The 24,940-nt window shown below is 35.9% G+C and overlaps 1 protein-coding gene across 1 annotated transcript in view; it reads left to right on the forward strand.

The window, feature by feature from the left end:
* Window positions 1-12,509: 12,509 nt before the first annotated feature.
* LOC123826172 (desmoglein-1-like) overlaps window positions 12,510-24,940 on the forward strand; it is a 39,611-nt gene continuing 27,180 nt past the window's right edge. The window contains 6 exon segments of the mRNA XM_045850125.1: window positions 12,510-12,554; window positions 20,929-20,964; window positions 21,230-21,361; window positions 22,582-22,662; window positions 22,664-22,738; window positions 24,388-24,532. Of these exon segments, the coding sequence (XP_045706081.1) occupies window positions 12,510-12,554; window positions 20,929-20,964; window positions 21,230-21,361; window positions 22,582-22,662; window positions 22,664-22,738; window positions 24,388-24,532 (514 nt within the window).

Here is a 24,940-nt window from a genome sequence, read left to right on the forward strand (position 1 = left end):
GGTGAAACTTTTATTAAGTTCCTGTTGTTACTCTTTGATGCAATTAGTCTGAAATAAAAGTTGATGATATAATATTGATACAAGATTCCTAATAGAATTGGGCATTTCTCTTATACTTCTCAATTAATATCCCTGAATATATGCAGATTTTACTGAGTGTTCTTTTCCTTGAGTCTAAGTCCATCTGATTCTACGACATATAATATACACCCTTGACTACTTGCATGTGCAGTTCCAGAAGTTAGTCATCAGCTTTTCATAGTACCAGGTTGATTATATCATGGAATTTTGATGATGTTTGTAGTTGCTTGTGCTAGAAAACCCTCCCAAGAAATTGAAACATGTTTTAAAAACCTGTTGCCAGGTTTCTCATTGTAACTGTGTCATAATTGCCGAAAGATATATACTACTCACTGATAACAACCACAAATTTATTCTTGAAATACTCAATAATAAAAAATAAATCACTGTTTGAGATCAAGTGATGAAGAACTGAATGCAACTAATACTAATTGTTTTTCAAAAGTTGGGATGAAAGAGAGTTTCTACAGACATGGAGACTAGAAACATGCTATAAAAACTAAGGTGGCAGAATTTCTGGAAAATGGGCCTTTGATTCAATAGGACTTAAAATATTTATTGTGTGTATAAAGGGTCCCAAGCAATGCCAGGGAAGTACAGGGAAGAAGACATATTTCCCAACTTCAAGAAGTTTTAACTTCTCAGGAAGCCTGTTCATATCTACAATATGAATCACACTGTTATAAACGACAATTCCTATGGCCACACGCTAAGCCTTGAGAAACTGTTCCACTTCTAACATTTAAATCGTAACACAAATTTTTTAGGACAACAACCAGCTCTGCTTCCAGAAATCTTATTCTTTTACTTCTAATAAACGTCTCTGACCTCATTCAGACCTCTAGACATTTATATCCCGCATTTCTTCAGAATTAATCACTTAGGGGACCTAGTCCTCATTTTTCTCTTTTCTAGAGCAAACTCCATAGTCTTTCTCTTTGGATACTCTTGTCAATACCCACTTAACAGTAGCCTAGGTATCTCTGGAATTCATTAATCATCATCCATTTTCAAAATTTGTGGCTTTATTCTCTTAGATGACACCTTTCCTTCCTGACACTCCATGTTGCTTTCATTTCTTTGTTTACTAATTCAAAAATATTTATTGACACTATCATGTGTTAGGTGTCAGGAATACAATTTGGATTTTTTAAAAGATTTTATTTATTTATTTTTAGAGAGGGAAGTGGGAGAGAGAGAGAGAGAAACATCAATGTGCAGTTGCTGGGGGTCATGGCCTGCAACCCAGGCATGTACCCTGACTGGGAATTGAACCTGCGACACTTTGGTTTGCAGCCCGTGCTCAATCCACTGAGCTACGCCAGCCAGGGCCAATTTGGATTTTTAAAAGATATGGTTCTTATTCTCATGGGCATCACATTCTAGCAGTAAGGACAGAGAGTGATAGCAACATAATATACACGTAAACTTGCAACTATGATAATTGCAAAAAAAGAAGATGTACAAGGACCCTGATTTTTGTTCCTGTTTTTGTCTAAAAGACAATGAGAGTATATTTAAGGAGATGATATGCTTTGGTTTGCTCTTGGGAATACTTTTTCTATCACTAGTATAGTAGACAGATTGGAGACTGGCCAGAACAGATGCAGGTCTTTCAGGAAGTTAACAGTAGCAATCCAGGTGAGGCACAAAAAGCACTTGGCAAAGACAATGATTGTCAGATGGAGAAAAGGAAATTATTTGAGAGAGATGTTTCAGATGTAAAATTAATAAAACTTGGTGCTGGATTGGAAATGTAAGGGTAAGGGTAAAATGTATAGACAATATCCCTTGAGTTTCTGACTTACACAACTAGATAAATGGGCAGTCTTACTGCCTGATCAAAGGGAAAGAACCCTTTCTAAGAACATAAATTGTCAGCATGTTGAATTTGAACTATAATTGAAACTTTCAAGAGGAGATTTCAGGCAGGCTTTGGATTTGGATGTGGAGGTCCAGAGTTCAGAATCAAATGAGCCTGGACGAGACAGATCCACTTGCAGGTTGTTCTTGCATGAGACCAATGAGAGACTGCAGACAGGGAAGAGGAGTGTGGATGCAGGGCATGCATACAATGAAACGGTGCATCAAATGAGTGCTAGAGAAGAATATGTCTGCAAAAGGACAGAGAGTAAGAGCCAGATTGTGGGGGAAGAAATCAGGAGAATGTTGCACTTTTTTTTGTTTTCCTCCTGTCTTCAGGACTGTTTTGGAACCTGTTCACCTCAACATTCTTCCTTTGATGTAAATTACATTGGTCCAAACTGGTTCTACCACTTCTTTGAAGGACCTTTTTTCTGGCTGTTTTGCTGACTTTTCTCTTCCTTTCCCAAACAAAGGTAAGTATGCAAATTGTCTCTTCAGTTAATTTCATGTCTTTTCTTCCTGCTCTCCTAAGTGATTTCCTCCACTTTGCAATTTTTTTAGTGTATTTTATTCATCATGCTATTACAGTTGTCCCATTTTCTCTCCCATTTATTGTCTTCTGCCTGATACTCCTCTTCCCTCCAGGATTCTTGCCCGCCCCGCCCCCGCCCCCCCTCCCCGCCCCCGCAGTTCATGTCCATGGGCCGTACATATAAGTTTTTTGGCTTCTCCATTTCCTATACTATTCTTAACTTCCCCCTGTCTGTTTTGTCCCTACCAATTATGCTTCTTCTTCCCTGTACCTTTTTCCCCATTCTTCCTTCTCCACCTCCCCACTGATAACCCTCCATGTGATCTCCATTTCTGTGATTCTGTTCCTGTTCTGCTCCTGTTTGCTTAGTTTGTTTTTGTTTTGGGTTTCTTTTTTAGGTTCAGTTGTTGATAGTTGTGTTTGTTGTCATTTTACTGTTCATATTTTTGATCTTCCATTTTTTAGGTAAGTCCCTTTAACATTTCATAAATAAGAGCTTGGCAATGTTGAACTTTTTAAAATTTATCTTATCTGGGAAGTACTTTATCAGCCCTTTCATTCTAAATGATAGCTTTGCTGGATCGAGTTATCTTGGATGTAAGTCCTTGCCTTTCATGACTTCAAATACTTTTTTCCAGCCCCTTCGTGCCTGCAAGATTTCTTTTGAGAAATCAGCTGATAGTCCTATGGGAACTCCTCTATAGGTAACTGTCTCCTTTCCTCTTGCTGCTTTTAAGAATTCTCTTTATCTTCAGTCTATGGTAATGTAATTATGATGTGCTTTGGTATGTTCCTCCTTGGGTCCAATCTCTTTTGGACTCTCTGGGCTTCCTGGACTTTCTGGAAGTCTATTTCCTTCACCAGGTTGGGGAAGTTCTACTTTCTTATTTTTTCAAATAAGTTTTTAATTTCTTGCTCTTCCTCTTCTCCTTCTGGCACCCTTATGATTCAGATGTTGGAATGTTTAAAATTGTCCTGGAGGTTCCTAAGCCTGTCCTCATTTTTTTGAATTCTTATTTCTTCATTCTGTTCTGATTGAATGTTTATTTCTTCCTTCTGCTCCAAATCGTTGATTTGAATCCCAGTTTCCTTCCCTTCACTGTTGGTTCCCTGTACATTTTCCTTTATTTCACTTTTCATAGCCTTCACTTTTTCCTTTATTTTGCGACCATACTCAACCAATTCTGTGAGCACCATAATTACCAGTATTTTGAACTGTGTATCTGATAGGTTGGCTATCTGTTGTTTAGTTATATTTTTTTCTGGAGCTTTTATCTGTTCTTTCATTTTAACTATTTTTTTTTTGTCTCAGGAGGCTATCGCTTAGTAAGGGGTGGAGCCTTAGGTGTTCACCAGTGTGGGACAACCCATATCACTCTGTTGTGACACTGTATGGGGAGGGTAGTACTTGTTGTTTGTTGATTTATTGATGATAGCCATTTGGACAGGTATAAGGTAATATCTCATTGTGGTTTTAATTTGCATCTCTCTGATGGCCAGTGATATTGAGCATTTTTTATATGTCTATGGGCCATTTATATGTCCTCCTTAGAAAAGTATTTATTCAGGTCCTTTGCCTATTTTTTAATTGGATTGTTTGTCATCCTGGTGTTGAGTCATCTGAGTTCTTTTTATATTTTGGAGATTAAACCCTTGTCCGTTGTATCATTGGCAAATAGGTTCTCCCATACAGTTGGTTTCTTTTTCATTTTGATCATGGTTTCTTAGCTGTGCAGAAGTTTTTTTAATTTCATGTAGTCCCATTTTTTTTCCCGTATTTCCCTTGCCCTACATTCACTGAATGTATCAGTGAAAATATTGTTGCTTGGAATATCTGCATATCTGCATTTTATTGCATTTGTTTTTCTCAAGGAAATTTATGGTGTTACAGTTAAGTTTTTTTTATCCATTTTGAGCTTATTCAGGTATATGGTGTAAGTTGGTGTTCTAGTTTCATTTTTTTTTTACATGTACCAGTCCAGATCTCCCAACACCATTTGTTGAAGAGGTCATTCTTACCCCATTGTACGCTCATGCCCCCTTTGTCAAATAGTAATTTACCACAGAGACATGGGTTTATTTCTGGGGTTTCTATCCTGTTCCACTGATCTATGTGTCTGTTCTTATGCCAGTACCAGACTGTTTTGATTATAGTGGCCTTGTAATATAGTTTGATATCAGGTATTGTGATCTCTTACTTTGTTCTTCTTTCTCAAGTTGCTGAGGCTATTTGGGGTCTTTTTTGGTTCCATATAAATTTTTGAAGTATTTGTTTTAGATCTGTGAAATATACAGTTGGTATTTTAATAGGAATTGCATCAAATCTATAGATTTCTTCAAGTAGTATGGACATTTTAATTATGTTAATTCTTCCAACCCATGAATGGCATATGCTTTCATTTATCTGAATCTGCTTCAATTTCTTTCTTCAGTGTTCCATACTTTCTCAGTACAGTCTCTTACTTCCTGGGTTAAATTTATTCCTAGGTACTTTTTTTTTCTTGTTGCTATAGTAAATGGGATTTTTTTTCTTAGTTTCTCTTTCTGATATTTCATTGTTGATGTACAAAAATGTCATTGACTTCTGAATATTGACTTTGTATCCCACTATTTTGTCAATTTCACTTATTAAGTCAAGTAGTTTTTGATGGAGCCTATAGGGTCTTCTAAGTATGCTATCATGCTTTAAAAAAAACTATGGAAGCCATGTTTTAAATTGTAGTTGTTATAAGGGTTAAATATTGTAATTAAACTTTCTAACATTGGACCACTTTACATTCCTAGAGACAATTTCAATTGGTCTCCAAATTCATCTTTCTCTCCCTAGTGTCTCTTCTCTCTCAATTTATCAAAAAGTTTCCAGGAAAAATTCTTCAAACACAACTTTAACTAGGTTGTACCTTGCTATGAAGCCTACAGTGGTTATTTGTCTAATATAGGATACCATCCAAATTCCTCAGGAGGGCATTCAAAGTCCTCCACATTGTATTAACTCATCAGCACTGCTACCTCTTACAAATCTTACACTTAGATCCAATCTGACTCCCTTTAGACCTGAAGAAAGAACATATTTCTTTCTGCCTTCTTTTTCATGTATATCTTCATTTATTGAGAATGCAGTCATCCTTAAAATTTCAAAGCTACCTTTTCCATGGAATGGTCTCTAATGTACATAATGTGGAAATTATTTCCCTTTTTTATGGGCTCATAAAACAATATAGGCTTTTCCTACAGCACATACATCAATGTGCATGTAGGAGATTCATCACCCCTTTAGGATCCAATCAAGATTATAGCCTTTGTAAAGAGAGAAACTTCTGTTACATATTGTTATCTCTGCTGTCAACTAGAACAATCCCTGTTAGGGCTCAAAAAAGAAATGAAGGTGGAATTTATTTTTTAAAACTGCACTCAACAACATGGTAAAGTAAAAATTTTACTTGTTCATAGACTATAAATACACTTAAATAATAAATATTCTAGACAAATACCAACCAATATCTTACCCTAAATCATGTTGGTATCATCATCATGAAAGCAAACTCTTTAAAGATGAGAACCAATGGCAGAAAATCTTAAGACTGTGGAGGTGATTTCATTCCCCGCCCCCACCAGATATAGTAAATAACTTGAGGATATAGACACTGAAATATAAAGATATTTTGACCTGGGAGGAAATATGGAGTTACTGTGGTTTCTTGAGAAGAGGCATGATACATGGAAAGCGATATTTCAGAAACACTACTCTGGACAATAAACACAAAAAGGATTTGGAGGGAAGAGTGAGAAGTGCAATTAGAAGTGTGGCACAGCAACACCAGGTGGAGGGGAGCACGAGCAGATCTATAGCAGCAGAAACAGAGACAGAAAGCCAAAGTTGAGACAAAATAAGACATAAATTTGAAAGTATAACATTGGTTGATTTAGGTAAGCAGCAAAGAAAAGAAGAAATCGAGCATTTCAGAAATCAATTTTATCATGTCATAAAGGTGTAACCTTCCACAGTAGAATAAGTCCTCACTTAATGTCAATAGATTCTGCAACCTTAAGGGAGATGATGTATAACAAATGAATTTTACCATAAGTTCATTGTATAAACAAGAGTAAAGTTTCTATAGCATTTCCTCATCATTAATGAAATGATGGTGAAATGACTTTATTTTTACTTTATTTGAAGATCTGCTGTATAAAATTTATTTAATGTGACCTCCAACAACACTGGACTGAGGGTTCCCAAAGCACACCATGCGTGCTTCCAGTTAGCAAGTTGGGGGAAAAAATCTGTTGTCTTTCTTATTCAGTTAACCTGGAGCCACTTGAGGGCAAGGGCCAGGATACATAAATGTTTATAACTCTAGTCCCTAGCATAGTACAAGGCATAAAGTCAGCCAAAGAAAATAATATTGTAGAACTGAACTGATGCTGATTTATTTTAAGTAAAAGGAAGAACTTAACTCGCACTTACAATCACTGGCAGGTTAGCAGATACACGTAGATGTGTGAGTAGGGAAGTCTTACAGAGGGAGTAGCAATACTTCTATCTCAGTATGTTTGTGCTACAGTGTTACTTCTTTAAGGGCAGAGTTCAAATTTCCTTTGAATGTTCCACTGCACCCATCACAGTAATGAACTTGCAAAGGATGCTCAATTAAAATTATTTTTTCATTTTTTAAAGAAACAGACAATAGTAAGTTAGTCTCTTTCATTTCTCTTACTTTATTATAAAATATTTAAGTATTTAAAGAGACTCCAATGTTCTCAAAATCATTTGAGGCATTCCTCACTTAAGAATATTCTTTTTGTAGAGATTTCAAGATGTGACATGGTTTAACACGTTCTAGAAATGATTAGAGAAAAATAAATTTAAGATTTTCCTTAAAGCTGGTGTGAAAGAAGGAAGAGTTAGACTGCAGATTATTCTAATCTATTGAACAAAGTCTCTGAAAATATAAAACTATAAGATTTCTATGAACACTCTTTAGATCAATATTGTAGACTTTTCCCATTTGTCATTTTTCATATGATATATTGTAATCAACTCATCTGGTCCAGGAGTCAGCCTGCTTTTTCTATACAGGTCAGATGAGTAATTGTTTTAAGCTTGGCAAACCACATGCTCCCTGTCATAATTACTTAGCTCTGCTTTTATCATGGGAAAGCAGCCATGATAATACAGTAGCATGTGAGTGCGGTTTTGTTAAGGAAGGAAAGAAAGGAAGGGAAAGGAAAGCGAAGAAAAGGAATGGAGGGAAGAGGAGAGGATGGGGACTGGGAAGGGGAGATAGAAAGAAAGAAAGAGGCTTTGGGCTACATTTAGCCCATGGGTATAATTTGCCAACTGGTACTTTAGTGCAATATTCCTACATTTATTATGAAAATTATCAAATAAAAAAGAGAAATCCATATACTATCTCTTACATTTAACAATTGTTAATATTTTGCCATATTATTACCATGAAGAAACTTTCATCATCATGAGATTTTGCCTCTACATAATTAAGCATGTATCTTTAAAAATGAAGACATATTACTACATAAACTAATAAAATTGATAGTAACCCCTTAACAGCCCATATTTAAATGTCTTTAAATATCCCCAAAATTATTTCTATAGCTGCTTTGTTTTGATCAGAAATCTAGTTAAAGATCAGACATTGCATTTGATTATTAAATATTAAAAGTCTCTTATAATCTCAAACAGCAGCCCCCAACACACAGACACTTTTATATGACTCATTGAGGAATAATCTATTTTTTAAATTACATTTTAATGATTATGCTATTACAGTTTTCCTGATTTTCCCCCCTAGCCACCTTCCACCCAGCCTCCCCCACTCCCTCAGGCAATCCCACACCCTTGTGCATGTCCATGGGTCCTATGTGAAAGTTCTTTGCATACTTCCTTTCCTATGCTGTATTTTACTTCTCCATGGCTATTCTGTAGCTACCTATTTATACTTCTGAATCCCTTCATCTCTTCACCCATTCCTCCCCTCCCATCTGGCTATCATCAAAACACTCCATATCCATGATTCTGTCTCTGTTCTTCTTATTTGCTTAGTTTGTTTTTAGATTCAATTGTTGGTAGATACGTATTCATTGCCATTTTACTGTTCATAGTTTTGATCTTCTTTTTCTTAAATTAAGTCCCTTTAACATTTCATATAATAATGGTTTGGTGATGATGAAATCCTTTAGTTTTTTCTTGTCTGGGAAGCTCTTCACCGGCCCTTCGATTCTAAATGATAGCTTTAATAGGTAGAGCAATCTTGGCTGTTAGGTCCCTGCTTGTCATCACTTTGAGTATTTCTTGCTGATCCCTTACCCTGCAAAGTTTCTTTTGAGAAATCAGCTGACAGTCTTATGGGAACTTCCCTGTAGCTAACTGACTGCTTTTCTCTTTCTGCTTTCAAGCTTCTCTCTTTATCTTTAACCTTTGGCATTTTACTTATGATGTGTCTTGGAGTGGGCCTCTTTGCATCCATCTTATTTAGGACTCTCTCTGCTTCCCGTACTTGCATGTCTATTTCCTTCACAAAATTAAGGAACTTTTCTTTCATTATTTTTTTAAATAAATTTCTGATTTCTTCCTTTTTCTCTTCTCCTTCTGGCATCCCTATGATGTGAAGGCTACACTGCTAGAAGTTGTCCCAGATTCTGCTTATATTATCCTCATTTTTTGGACTCTTTTTTCTTCTTGTTGTTCTGATTGGTTGTTTTCGCTTCCTTATGTTCCAAATCATTGATTTGATTCTCAGCTTCATCCACACTATATTGTTACCCTATAAGTTGTTCTTTATTTCAATTAGCATCCTTCATTTCTGACTGGATCTTTTTTATGCTGTTGAACAATGTGCATAAGTACTAGAAACAATCCATGTCCTAGGAACAAATACCAAAATTTCTCTTTATATTGTTCTTAACATATTTACCTCAATTTCTTCTTTATTTTTATGTGAGATTAGAAAAAATGTGTATACAAATATAGAGATTCACATATGATACAAAAGCATATGCATGGAAATACACGTGTATGATCCATGCTATGGGTGCTGTGTAAATAAAAGGGAATGGGACAATCAGTTACTTTTATTTGGCTCAAAAAATTCTAGATCACTGGAATTCATCACCTTCTGTGAAAGATGCTGATTATTTTGTCTTTCAGGAAGACATCACAGTATCCCAGGCTGTGAGCAAATGTAGAAATGCAGACACTTGAGATGACATTTGAGAGTTTGCAGTGCCTTATGAAGGAGAGGAAAATCCTTTCCCAGGAAAAGGTTGATGCCTGTGAGAAAATATGTTAGTTTACCAGGGAAATTCCAAACAGAAAAATCACTACAAATTTTATAAAATTTCCATGAAATGAGTGAGAACTATTGGGACATATGTGGAGGCACACCTAATAAACAATGTTTAGCCCTGGTTAGTGAGGTTCAGTGGACCAAGTGCCGGCCTGGGAACCAAAGGGTCACTGGTTCAATTCCCAGTCTAGGGCACATGCCTGGGTTGCAGGCCAGGTCGCCAGTGGAAGGGCGCATGAGAGGCAACTACACATCAGTGTTTCTCTCCCTCTTTCTTGCTCCATTCCTCTCTCTAAAGAAAATTAAATAAAATCTTTTTAAAAAGAAATGAGAGAGGTTTATATTGCCTTAAAGCATCTTAAGTCATTAACATTAGAGAATAGGATCAACAAAAGTCAGGAAAGAGGACTGGACCAACCGAGACAATAGGACTGCACAAAGAAAAGGGGACCAAGAGGTGCTGATTGAAAACTGGAGCAAAGATAGGGTGCTTTCAGTAGAGAAAAGGAGTTGAATGTGTGAAGAACAGACAGAGTTGGCACAAAGACTAAGTCAGCAGATAAAAGCATTCTGCAATATAGTAACTGCAGGCCACATGTGGTTATTTAGATGTAAATTAACTAAAATGAAATTAAGTTAAAAATTCAGTTCCTCAGTCATAGCAGCCACTTTGAAATGCTCCACAGGGTTTGTGGCTAACCTGTATATTGCACAGCACAGGGAGAGAACATTTCCACATCTCACAGAGCACTTTGCAATAGCACAGTCCTGAGGACATTAAAATGAGTAGGAAGGAGAAAAAAGCAGAGGAAGAGGTGAAGGAGGAGGGATGGTGATTCAGAATCTCCCTTTCCCATTTCTGCTTGATTTCTCACGTGACAAGTCAAGACAGAGGCTGCTCTGCAACAGTGGGGTCTGCCACACCCCCTCTCACAAAGGTGCTGAAAGGTTGCTGCTTTACCAACACTCTAGGTGTTGGGATCTTTAGAGCAGGGCTTTGAGTTAGGGGTGGAGCCAAGGTTGGTTCTGGATGAAGGGGGCCTGTGCAGACCCTCGTGCCATGCCCAGAATTCAAGGTCAGTAAAACACTCACTTGGCACTCAAAAGCTGCAAGAGTAGGTTCCTTCATCTCTGGTGTCCAGTGAGTCTTCAGTCATTCGTGGTCATGAAATCCTCCTGCTCATATATTGCTCAGCCTAAGTCAGAGGGCAACATCACATTGTATATTGCTCCACTAATAAGACATTTGTTCTGACCATCACCTTTTATTTTACTTATTCATGTCAACCAACTCTAATTATAAGCATTATTATTTAGGGAAAGTAAATATAGGCAGCTTGTCTCTTCCCTCTGAACTCCATGAGGAATAGCATAAATATTCAAACCTCTGCTGAGTAACCTTATTTGTCACATATCTGCAGTGAATTGATAGCATTCTGTAGAAACTCTGATCCTCAGATTATCCTTCCTTTCTAGGACATTTTTACCATCCTTTTGGTCAAAATGAACTTATACAATCCAATGGGTCTTTTGTTCCAGACTGCTATTTCAAATCCCATAGACTTCCTGCCACACACAATATTTATACCTGACATTAACAGGTGAAGAGAACATATCCCAAAAACAATGTCAGCGCTGACTGCCTTGTGGGAGTCACTATTTATTTCATGAACAGGGTTGCTCGGTTTCCCATTTGCATGTGTGGGCAGCCGTCCCCATGTTCTAATTGGCTCACTATACAGGTTCTTGGCTCTGTGCTTGGGAATCGTCACTGACTTTTAACCTGTCTCACCTGAAGAGCAGCTTCTGTGTGTCCATTAGTATTTCAGACAAAGATCCTAATCTTAAAAATTATCAACAGGATTTTAATTGAAGGTTTTGGTTGTTTACTTTTAATCTGACTTAGTGATATTTTCTTTCTTTCTTTTTTTACTGCCCTTGAAAAAGGCATAACTTGAAAGAGAGGAGAAATGTTGAGGACAAAGATAATCATTTAGAACCAAAAATAGGGACTTCCCTGGACTTAGGCTGGTCCCTTAAATGCAGGTGACCTTATGATTGTAAGTATCAGAGTTTTGTTTATATGAACTAATGTTTTTTAAAAATCCTCTCTCTTAACATTAGCAAGTTTTCTGTCTTATAAAGAGCAACTTTGAAGATGTTTAGATATTTCCTATCATGGCCTGAAATGGAAAGTTTATAGTTTTCTACTGTGTCCTGAGTGTCTGGCTATGAGCATGGGCCAGATAATCCTCTTGGAATACTATAAGGTCACATCCAGACTCCACTTGGCTTTTAATATGGGTAGAAGTTAAACAACCTATAAATGGAGCAGAGGGAGAAAAACCCCTATCAATTGCATTATTCTCTATACTCCTGATCATTTTAAATGCCTGCCTGAAAACCCTCTATAAAGGAGTGAATATGACATCTCCTACAGAGAGCTGCCTTTCAGCTGGAAGAAGGGTGTGTCCCTATCTTTTACCTGGGAGCAAGGATGATCTTGTCAAGCATCTTCAAAAGACCAGCCCGAGTTTTTAGGGTGGGGATCTAGACTAGTTATATGTACCATCAGTCCTCCCACAAAGTCAGAAACACCTCAAAGCCTGAATGTAGAACACCTGCTGAGAAGTTGTTTTAATCAGACATCAGCTGATCGGGAGAAAAGAAAAAACAGAAAACAGGCAGCACTCCCCTGGTCCTGGATGTAAGAGCACCCAGCAGCGATGGACTGGCGCTTCGGAATAGCTGCAGTGCTGTTCATTTTTCTGGTAAGTGTGGATTCTGTTAAAAACCCTGCATGATCACTTTTGTTGTCAACAACTGAGAACTTTTTTAAAAACATATATTTTTTAAAATTTTTAAAGTGAGGGGAAGGGAAGGAGAAAGAAGCAGAGAAACATCTGTCCATTGCCTCTCAAAGGTGCTCTGACCCAGGACCAAACACACCACCCAGGCACGTGCTCTGACTGGGAATCCAACCATCAACCTTTTGTGGTCCTGGATGGTACCCAACCACTGATCCACACTGCCCAGGATGACAAAAAATAACTTTTTAGACAATGCCATTTAGTGTTATTTCTAACCTAAACCTATTAAAAACTTATGTTAATGACGATGTGATTTTATGAACAAGATTTTTAAATAGTTTTTCTCTCTTTAATTGAAGACTCAAGATCATATTAATACATCAGTGTCAACTCATCAGATAAAATCTCTGACATCAAAGTCATTGCTATGTCACTTAGGGAAAATATTGAATGTGGGGTAGTTATCTCACTCTTTAATAGCACTTTGTCATTCAAATTCTCTTTTGCAGCTGGGCTTTTAAGGTAATATCACAGACAAGTCCTGACTTTCAACCCAAACATTTTTCATTCTTTTGCTGTCTTTGCAGGATGCATGTAGTGCTGTGCTTCATATTTGTTTCTACTTGCTTAAGTTTTAGCTGGATTGTTGGGTTTCTGTAATAACAAGCTAGATCTTTGACTCAATGTATGCTGGTTAGTTTTAGTTCAATTCATTAATTAAGATGCATCATGACCAGTGGATTTAGTTATAAATGTGCATCAATCAGCTGGCAGCTTTAGAGCCAAGTTGCCCTTTAAACACGAGCTCTATTCCATGGACTTTCTAAGGCACCTTTGGGGCCAATGGATGTCATAACTTGGGATGTGGCAGGGCTAATGAGCATCATGCAGTATGTGTGTGAACAGGGGGGAATTTATTTGTCCATTGTGAAATAATAAAATACTTTCATTTTTAATTTTACATAAGTTTGATCTATTAAGGCCTATTAGAGCTGCAGTTGATTAAAGATTGTTCAGATGCTTATGTACATTCACAAGTCTATAAGATACTTATTTGATTGTTTATGATTGTTTTTAATTAGTTACACCCTATAAAACGTCTTTAAACAGCCACCTTTCAATTAGTCATTCTTCAGTAAGATGTATCATTTTATCAAAATCATGTATCCTTAGCGAACTTTCTTTCTTTGCACAGAAGTTTCTTGGCATTTGTACTTATTTTCTGAGCGGATGGGTATTTTTGTGTGGATAATTTGTTTGTTTGTCTGCCTGTTTGTTTGTTTTGCCATATTTTTCTTTGGAATCAATCACAAGTTTCCCATGTGCCTTATGAATATTATTTCTCAAAGAACTTATTGTATGATGAATTCAAATGTTTCACTTTTATAATATTGTAACATATTTTTATACATTTCAATTTCTAAGATTTGAAAAATCATAATTTATTTTCACTACTGATTTTACCAGATGATTTGTATAAATGTACTTAGGAATTATACTGTCCACTTTTGCTTTAAAATACTTTTTATTCTCAAAATTAACTACCACTATAGAAGACTCTTCCAGTTACCCTTCTATTCGTCTCCCTGAGAATGTTTGCTTTTATAAAAAATGAAAAAAGAAAAGTAAAGAAAGAGAAAGGAAAAACATTTATGCAAAGCCTTTATAGTCTGCTCAAAGTAATAAGTGAAAACCAACAGTAGGGAGCATAGTTGGACAATTTTGAATGTACGTAAGACATTTAAACTGATAGCACCTTTAATACAAATCCATTTGAGAGCTGTCAGCCATCTCTTTGCAAATATGTTGTGTAGTCTGCTCAATATCCTGAAGGTATAGGCCTTGTTCAAATTAGTGGGTTAGAGCTGGGAGAATAAAAATGAAAAATCTACTCCTACAGAGACCAATATCACCACATGATTATTCCATTTCTTAGACAAATCTTTTGGACAGAAAATAGCTTACACCTGTTATAGCACAACAAGCCAAGTAAATGTTATTGATTCTGCATTTATTTTTTGTTTCCATGAAATTATTATATGGGCAAAGTACTGGTATTCTAGGCCAGAGAACAAAATTACCTACACACCAAGCACAAGAAGTCTCTGAGAATGTTTATGACAATGGTATGAGCTGTGTCATGGTTGCTGTGGGAAAGCCAAATGGAACCAATAGAAGTTTTACAGTTCTAATGATTTTTAAAACTTATTTGTAATTTTGTCAGTTCCAATGAGTACAATTAACATACTTTGAAGGTGCTTTTTTTTCTAAAAAGCAAACTTCTGCAGCAAAGAACTCAAATAAATTTATCTTCATCTAATACCAAGAATGATCCAATTTCTTCAGTACATCATACCACCCTAGCTTCTCTTTCCATGGGTAATATTACCTTTCAAAATAAGCCCTGTGACCAACTGATAAACTAAGTCCACATTTTGACTTAGCTAAAATTATTTAGTCTTTAAGCAGGAGTTTACCTGATTATTTCTCAATGCTCAAGCAAAAAGACACAAAAAAATAATACAGTTGTGTGCAAAAACATGTTTACAGTTGTGAATAAGCTAAACACAAAATTTATTCCTGTAGTATTATTTATTATTCTATTATTTATTTGAATTAAGACAATAAACTACGTTGTTCCACTCCTGCATATACTCTATTACATAGTTTATAAACTTATTTTAACTGGACATCTTAAATACCCATAACTGTGTTCACTCCTAGAGACTGACCAGAAGACAGGCAAAAAAGAGGATTCTTTATGATTTCTTGAGCACATAGTATAATGCTATATGTTATAGATATTAGTATTTCAGTAAAATATTTTATATAAAATGAAAGCAATATTTCTGTTCACCTGTGCAGTAAAATTTATAAATTTTATTTAAGCAAAATCATTTCCATTTACATGGGGCTCTTAACTGCATATGTCATGGCACATTTATGACCAGCAACTTCTTTTACCTTTATGAAAATGGACAGTACACAGGTATCATCATTTAATTGGTTTTTGTTTCTGCAGAGCAAGAATACTTTGTCATGCCTGATCTATACTTTAGAAAAACCTAAACCACTAAAAAGTGCTGCCTTGATAAACCTGAATGCTTGGTCCCAAAAAGACAAGACACACTTATTTAACAGGGCTCATGAATCTAGAAAAACAACACTCTTGTCTATACCCAGAGCACTGAATTTCTGATAGCTCTTTCTTCATCATGAATTCTTTAAGGACATCATTGCTGAATACCCCTGTGTCCTAACAGACATTGCCTAACGTGCAAGCAGTAGGCATGCTTGATGATGCAGTTAGGCTCACTCTTCTCCCATCAGTGAGGGAACACCCTTACAGAATTTTGGGTCATCATCTACCCTTGCTGATGATGCTCGGTATGCACGTTCCTTGAATGGATTTAGCAGGTCAAAGTAGTTTAAATGCCATTGGTTGCTGATCCTGCCCTCAACAGGTGTGTGAGAATAGAGCTCAGTCCTTTACACTTGTCTAAGGAAAAGCCACATCCCCACGAATTAATGGCTGTCTGTTGCTCATAAAACTACTTGACTGTAAGTTATTTGATGGCAGGTTGTGTCTGATTCACTTTTGTACATTTCATAGTGTATCACACCAATGCAAGATTGCTCAATATGTGTGTAATCACAGAGTGTAGGCTCAGCAAAAGGCAATTTTTGGAGAGTTTAGATTTCCCTTCCTCTACACACTTCAAAAATTGTCAAGGTATTAAACATGGAAATCATCATGTTGAGTTTCCCTAAGACTTACTTTTATGAGGTACTATTACACTTACCTTACATTTTATCTAAGGCTTACTGTAATATTTTTAGCACTTAAGCCTCTTAAATGTCTTAATCCAGCCTTGGACCCACACAATACACATTCAGTGTATATTTGTCAAATAAATAAATAAAACAATGAACAAATAAGAGAAATCAACCTATCGAGAAATCAACTCCAGATTGATAGCTTTTGTGCAAGTAACAGAAAGAAAACATAAAAGAGAAGTTTTTTTAAATAAGCAAATTATTACATTTTAGCTTTGTCTCAAGTGAATTCTTGTAATATTTATAACAAGTAAATATCTTAGAATTTGATACTAAACAAAAACTGCCAAAGAACTGGAAAACCACCTCAAACTTATTAAATGCAAGAGGTTTTCCTTATAGAAATTATAAATTACTATTTTCAAAACCAATGAAATGCACAGAAATGTAAAACTCAGCATTAAAGGAAAAGAACTAAAAACGAGTATAATTAGAGAATCATTAAAATTGGCATGCAATTTTGTATCCTATGGTTGTTATGTTTTGCTTTTTTAAAAAAAATGTGGAATAGCTTCTAAAATAGAGATGGAGGGAAGAGATATTGAGGACTCACATGAAACATATTATTCATATCGGTCATTTTGGATAAAATAGGCTATTTAGTCTCATATACATATGGGGAAACAGTGGCACAGAATGGCTAAGTGACTTACCCCAATGCCCATATCCAGGGGGCAAGAGCCTGAGAGGTTCGCAGTGCACTTGACTATACTTGTATTTATCTCTAGGTAAATCTTTTTACAGCCTCCACAGAACATATTCCCAACTTATTTTGGAATCCAAACACTCCCCTAATTACCAGAAAACAACCTGACCCTAGAGACAAGGTCTGGGTCATCCAGTGTGAAGTCCTTCAATTTCCCTGTCCTAATCAACTTAATCTCCATCATTTCACTCTTCCTTACCCTGTGTCTTTAAAGCCCTTTCTCTCTGCTGCTTCCCTCCTGCTCATCATATACCTCCAGCAAGTACTTTCTCAACCCCTCCTGTTTCAAATCAAAATCTCCTTTTCTCCTGCCTTCAAAATCCACATCCCCTTTCCCCCAAATATCTCCTTGTACACTTCATCTTATGTACTATCACTTCTGTTTCCTTGTATCACCACATTTCTCAAGAAAGTGGCACCTTACATCCTCTTCTCCTTCATCTTGTCCCCCACTCCTTGTCAGTCAGGAAGAGCCCATTCCATCCAACTGAAAGCATACTTTTCAAAGTTACAGAAAAGCTCAGAGGTCCTCAGGATTCACCCTGTTCAACTTTTGTATATCATCTGACACTTGTTCAAAGCCTGTCTGTCTTTCAGTTCTTCTTCTTTAGACACCCATGACATTGCATTTTATTTCCCTCCTATTTCTTTGGCCACTTCTTTTCCCTCTTTTGTTGTTTCTTGTTTATTGTCATGGTTTCCAGTTACATAAATGCGGGAATTCCCCTGGTGTCATCCTCAGCCATGGGCTATTTCTTTCCTGTGTTCTCTATTTCAGGGATTTCAAATTCTCCCATGATTCCAACCATTCTGCCTGAGCTGGTGTCCCTCAAATCAGGCCTAAATTAAATATTTCTTCATGGTGCTGACACACATTTCAAATTCCCAGACATCTTTACCAAGCATTGTTCTGGCATCCCAAACTGGTTATGTTCTAACCTACTAAATTGTGCTTCTGCCTTGCTCCTGATCTCCTAGTTTATAAGTGCAATGGTCTCAGATTCTCCCTCTCATTACACCCACACACCACTTGTTCTCAAACCTGTCAATTTCAACCCAGTTGTATCTTCCCGTGGATCTTTCCCAGTCTCATCTCTGGGCTGAGTTGATGGAGAAATTCAACTGCTGGTTGCCTGTAATTGCTGCCTCTTCCCACAACCTCCATCAATTATTGTCAGAGTCTTCTTTTAAGTCAACAATTTGTCATGTCTTAACCATGATCAAGAAACTCCAATACACTATTTCTCTATTGCACACAAGGATTTGATGTTAGAATTTGAAAAGTAACTGTATGTAATCTAGTCAACATCTGTCATTTTTTGAATGAGAAAAATAAAACTCAGAGAATTTAGCAAGTACATTATAAGTTTTCTGACTCTACTTAATGTTCTTTTTACCTCATTATTTTACCTTTAATAGTCAAAGAGTAACTTTGTTTCAGAGTTTATTTTACACTCTGAGCAAAAGGCAATATGGATATGTCAGCATAACATATTTTTAAGAAGACCTGGCAGTTTTTTAATTGCTATTCCAATTGAGAGCCTGACTATACAGTGAAACCTACTTGGTCGTCTGCCTATGTTGCCTCTCATGGCAAAAAGAATGACCCAGTTTCATAAAGTGAGAAGGTTAGTGGCCTCTGGCATGGTTCTGCAAAACAAACAGTGGCGCTGACACTTCAGTGTGGTGAGGGAAGTGCAAGAGAGAGAAGAGATGAATACACAACCTTGTAGCAGTGAAGAATAGGCTTCCAAACACACAAATGAGGTCTCCCCACACCCACCTCCAACACCCACAAATGAGAGGAGTAAGTCTCCATGAGTTCAAGGTAGCAAGAAGCACACAGGTGAACTAACATCATTTCAACTCTACACCCAAGTGGGATTCAGGACTCTACAATAACATTTTGGTTACTTATCCCAACTGTTTGGGTCATTTGTATGTCTTCCTCCCCCTTTCCCCCAGTATGACTATTATTGTTGTTGTTGTTATTATATGTAAGCATTCTGAATCACAAGGACAATATGAGATTAAATTAAAATCCAAATTTATTTTTTGAATTCTCAAAATGGTAATGTCAGTTTCCTGCACTGTATTTTATTTAGTAATTTATATAAAATAGGCTAGTTGTACTTGATTGTTAAACTCATGTCTCAAGCTCATTTAGGCTGAATTATATTGGATTGTATTTAGTGATTAATATCTAAAATTCAATTTCCTCATCTGTAAAATTATTATAACTATAGTGTTGACCAAATGTATTTGTGAAGATTAAATGCATGGATTTCTCTAAACACGTTTTATACTACCTAGTTATCATTTAGTGAATTGTAATGGTGATACTGATTAACATCAAATATATACCATGAGTATATGACTCCCATATAAAAATATTATCTATTTAAAATACTCGTACTAATCATAAATATAAATTTTCTTGAATTATCAATTATGGTGATTTAAAAAATGTGCTTACACTTTAAAATTTATTTTAATGGCAAAATTAAAACTCACTATAAAAGATATTTACTATATTTGGATATTACTGTTATTAGTACTTTATTAAATGCAAACCATAATTTTATTTTCTCACTAATATAGATAAAGCTTATGTATAATAACAGTTTTCATACTTTGTAATTCTAAAAAACTCAAGTGTCAATGTTAAAAATGTCTTATTTAGGGAGAAATAAGAATTAAAAAGTTACATTATACCTATTAATTCTAAGTGCAATTTAAAACAATATACACAACCTAACTTTCAAATCCACACCTGTTTTAGATAGATATTTTACAATGTCTTAAGTATGCTGATCTATTAAACTTCATACGTAAGTGTTTGTGTTTTTAGAATTATCTTTGGTTTTTAGAGGAAAATAAGTCAAATTAACCAGATTTAACACTACAAATCATATGTAAAGTCAAAGCCAGAGCTGAGCTGAAAGTAGGCAGAGCTATGCTTGATGAGCTCACTTATTTAATGCAAGAGAAAAAACTAACGGAAGTTGCTTACCCAGCATTCAGTCCCCGCACTCTGAAATGTCTTCTCCTTGCTTTGGAAGGAAGAATTCATATCATCAACTTTGTTTAGTATGAACAATGAAACATCAAATATAAACTCATTTTAACATAGCAAAAAATGTTTTTTAATCATATTGTATTTTTCCATTGCAATGAAAAAATATTTGTATTCATCTTAGAACTTTATATTCTCATATTTCAAAGCAAGTGAAAAATTTATCATCTTAAGATATTTAAGAGTAATATAAAATCATCCATTTAGAATTAGAATGTGAAGAAGCAAATATTTTGATGCTTTCTGGACAGTCTTTGCTTTGTATTCTTTCTTCATCCCAAAACATATTTTTCTATATTTCCATCTGAGTCTACTCAAGGGCTAAAACTACAGTCAAAAGTTTTAGTGTTATAACTTATTGCTGAATTTCACTAAAGATCTCCAGCTCTTCAGACACAGGATTTATTAAGAGAACCTGATTTTCCAACTCTCATCCCCACTGGGTTCAACCTTCAAATGTCTTAGCTCATAAGATTACCAGTATCTTAAACAAGTTAAAGTAATAAAAAGAAGAGCAAAATTGAGAAGTATAAACTAAAAGAAAAGGAATCATTGACATCATTATCAGACCTGAGAGACAAACCAGGTCTGCCTGCTATCTAGGCTGAGAAAATAATTTTAATGATTCAGATTGTTTGATTTTTTAATAATTTGTTAAAATAAATTATAAAGCACTTATTTAAAAATTAAATATTGTGTTTATCATATTTTTATAGGTGGTGGTGGAAGTTAACAGTGAATTTCGAATCCAGGTAATACATAAATTGAATTTTTCAATTTAAAAACAGAAAAAATGGTTTGGGAGTAACAACATATCCCTGCCCCCTGCCCCAAATAAAATTCATCCTTATAAGTAAAGTTAATGTTATGCTGAAATTAATAAAGTTTTGAAATTCCCAATCTTCCCAAGTAAGCATCCTTTCTGGCATTTCAATTACTCCTCCTACCAATTCTTTAATGGAATGTGAATTATGAATAGAAGCTAATAGATACCACTATTTAACCTGCCCATTCAAGGTAAGGGATTATAACACTAAAAATGGCACCATCAAGTGGCATACAATCAGAAGGCAAAAACGTGAATGGATCAAGTTTGCTGCAGCCTGTCGTGAAGGAGAAGACAACTCAAAGAGGAACCCAATAGCCAAGGTAAGTCTCAACCCCAAAACACAAAATCAAACATCAAGTGGATGAAGTTAAAGTTTCAAAGAACCTGTCTTTCAAATATTTTATGAATGTATCTCAATGAGAAGTTATGATATAAAACAGAACAATACTCATTCAGGTTATGGAAACTGAAGCCACTGAAACCATGAGAAGGATAAATTAAAATTTTTAGGCACTCATGTAGACAGTTAAACACTGACTCCCCTTACTGGTGAAATTAATACATATGATCACATGTTATCCTAAACTCTAGATTTTAAAATTATAGTGATTTAGTAATGAATTTACTACTCAGCACATTTAGAGGAACTCTTTCAGTGCATGCTCTTTCTGCCTCCTAATCTATTAGAATTAAATTCCTACTTTTGATTTATTTATGAGGATTCACAATGTACTGTCATTTGTAATCTTTTTCCTTTCACTTTCCTTTGTCTTTGTAAAGAACATACACATGTGCACACTCAGAAACACATCCTCATGCACTGTTTCCCTCATAATACAAAAATATATACATATATATACACGCACACTGACACACATTCAAACATATCACACAATATACATAAGAGACACTCCCCATACAATAATTTATTTCAGATACAACTGTCCTGGTTTCTATAACCATATATTTAAAGTTGTCTCCTTATTTTCCTGCTAAAACATCCTCCCCATTTCCAGAATTCAGAGCTGTCTGGAAATATACACAGTCTTTTCTTACCTACATAAATCCACCCCAATCTTCTTCCTAACCACATTTAAAAAGTATTTTTTGAATTGGAAGATCAAAGTTAGGTAGTAACGACACTGGTCAACTCCTTAGGATGGCATGGACAGCCCTGCTCCAGACCTAGTGCTAGCAGAACCTGAGAATAATATGATCAAATTGTAAATGTTGAATGAATGATGAATGAATACATATATGATGACTGCATAGAATTAGATGTATTAGGGTGATATTTTACTTTTTTATTATTTGGTAGAAATATAAATTGAATTTTCTCTTACATTTACAGTTATCATTGAAAATCTCAAACTGTAACTATTCCACTTATCTAGTAAAATAATTCTCTACCTTCAGAATTTCCCCCCAAAATAACAGGGACAGAACACTCAGCACTTGTCAAAAAAGACACCAATTATATATCAAATATAACAGACTTATTTTGCATCCTGTAGTATTTTCAAATGTGCTCTTTCTGCAGATCCATTCAGACTGTGCGGCCAACCAGCAAGTTACATACCACATCTCTGGAGTAGGAATTGATCAACCACCTTATGGAATCTTTCGTTGTTAATCAAAAAACTGGTGAAATTAACATAACGTCCATAGTTGATCGAGAAGTCACTCCATTTTTCATTGTAAGTGGATGCAGTGTCAATATACAAGTATATGTTCAGGCCTAAATTACGTTGGGATTATCTCAAGCTCAGCTCATGCTTCACTTCATTTCAAGAGTGTCAGTATAGGTGTTTTTGGTTGTCTCTTAATTCATGCACAGCTGTGACCCAGGCACACACAGAGAGCACTGAGTGGCAGGTGAGTGTTTTGCTTCAGTGCCTTAGCAAAAATGCTAACCTGTGGTCTGGCCCCAGTGGCAGGCTAGAGCATTTGTGTGGAAGGGCAAGCACTCAACCTTTACTTCGTTTTCTTTAATCCAGTTGAGAATGTTGGTCTCTGATAACCCCAATGTCAAGTGATGATTCTATAGCTACTACAGGAGCCTTCTCTGAGTAAACGCACTTGAGTACAGACACACATTGCTCAAGCTCACCTGAGCATAGGATGTTCCTTGGAAAGACTTAGTTCCTCTTTAACAGAATCTTCCTCTATCCCTTACAGCAGCTGTGACAAAGCTTAAGTGCTTACTCTTTGAACCCTTAACTTCATTCCTATTTTAAGCAGCTGACCTCATGTCAAACTCATTAAAAAATCTGAGTCCTCCTACAATTAACTCTTACAAACCAACAAACTCCAACAATTAATTCTCTCCACCTGCTCAGAAGTGTTCTACATTAAGTACAAAAGCAAGATGAATTTTCTGTTTTTAAAATATATCTCGAGATCTTCTATTGTCTCATAATCATCTGGTATTGAAGAATCTTATTCTATTAACTTTGACTTTTCGTGCTTCTTCTGTCTACTCTGTAGGTTGCTTCCATCATGGTTCACACTTATTAATACTTAAAATTGAAAATTTAAAATTAAACCTTCCTCAGTCTAGTAACCTCTTCTATTAAAACCTCGTCAATCCATCTCCAAAAATGCCTTCAGATAGTAATCTATGCTTGTTGCTTTCACTCATACCACTTGTCTGTATTCCTAAGACTACTTTAATTCTTTAAGTCTTCTATTCTAAATTAATATTCCTCCCTTGTTTTCCACAATGTTTTCCCAAACACTCAAAATCTGCATGCCAGCCTATTAGCTGTTGTTAAAGTACAGTGTTTCTATATGAAACATACCAAATAGGTTAAATCATATACATTATACTTTTGTACATACCTAATGTATCAATAATAATGATAATATAAGCACCCATATAGCCACCACCTAGCTATGAGTGCTGTTTCTTTGAAGCCCCCATGTGACTCTCTTTTACCACACCCTGAACCCCATTCCTCCCTATTCCTAAATTCAAACACTGCATTTGCATCACTTTGTTTATTTCCTTGCATGAATCCCTTGGCTTGGAACAACCTGCCAATTCCCAGCTCCACCTGCGGAAGTTCTCTTTTAAGATCTATCTCAGTCATTGCATCCTCCCACGATATCATAGTGTTTTTGTTCTTCTTTTTATGGGTGATCATGTTACCTTTCCTCAAATGGTCTTTTGAGTTCATGTTTGCCTCCCCTTATTGGTTATAAGTACTGCCTGTGCTTACACTTCAGTAGGAAACAAAGTCTTATTTTTCTTTTAGCTCTACATAGCCCAGCATAGTGTTCAAACAAAGTAAAAACTTAATATTTGTTGAATCACATAATTCTTCTTCTTCTTTTTTTCCACTAGATTTACTGCCGGGCTGTAAATGCTCAGGGCCAAGATTTGGAGAGAATTCTTGAGCTCCGAGTTAGGATTTTGGATATAAATGACAACCCTCCCGTGTTTTCTATGTCTACTTTCCTAGGACAAATAGAAGAAAACTCTAATGCAAGTAAGTAATCAACTTTATTAAATACACAAGAGTATATTGGCTTCCAGATGATTCTAAACAGCCAGTCAACTTGAGGCTAAATGATGTCAATGTGCACAGCACAGATGTAACAGGTAATTGTAGAAAACCGTGCAGAAGACAGAGGCATGAGGAAATCTCCATAAAGGCTGTCCCTTCAAGGGCAGAAGGAGCTCCAATCTGTCATACACCAGGAGGGACTCCAAAGTAATGAAAACTGTTTTCTCACGTAATTCACATATAAGCTGTGCCCTAGATTCCTAAGGAAAAATTCTTAAAGGGCTTTGCACAGTGTTGGCAGGGCCCCTGGAAAGAGAATTCAGCCTCCCAGCCTGACTGTTTTGAAGGGCAATATCATCCACTTTTATTCATACTGTTTATTTTTTAATC

This window comes from Phyllostomus hastatus, unplaced genomic scaffold (genome assembly GCF_019186645.2).
Source record: "Phyllostomus hastatus isolate PE091 unplaced genomic scaffold, TTU_PhHast_1.1 phas_contig_80, whole genome shotgun sequence".
Lineage (NCBI taxonomy): Eukaryota > Metazoa > Chordata > Mammalia > Chiroptera > Phyllostomidae > Phyllostomus > Phyllostomus hastatus.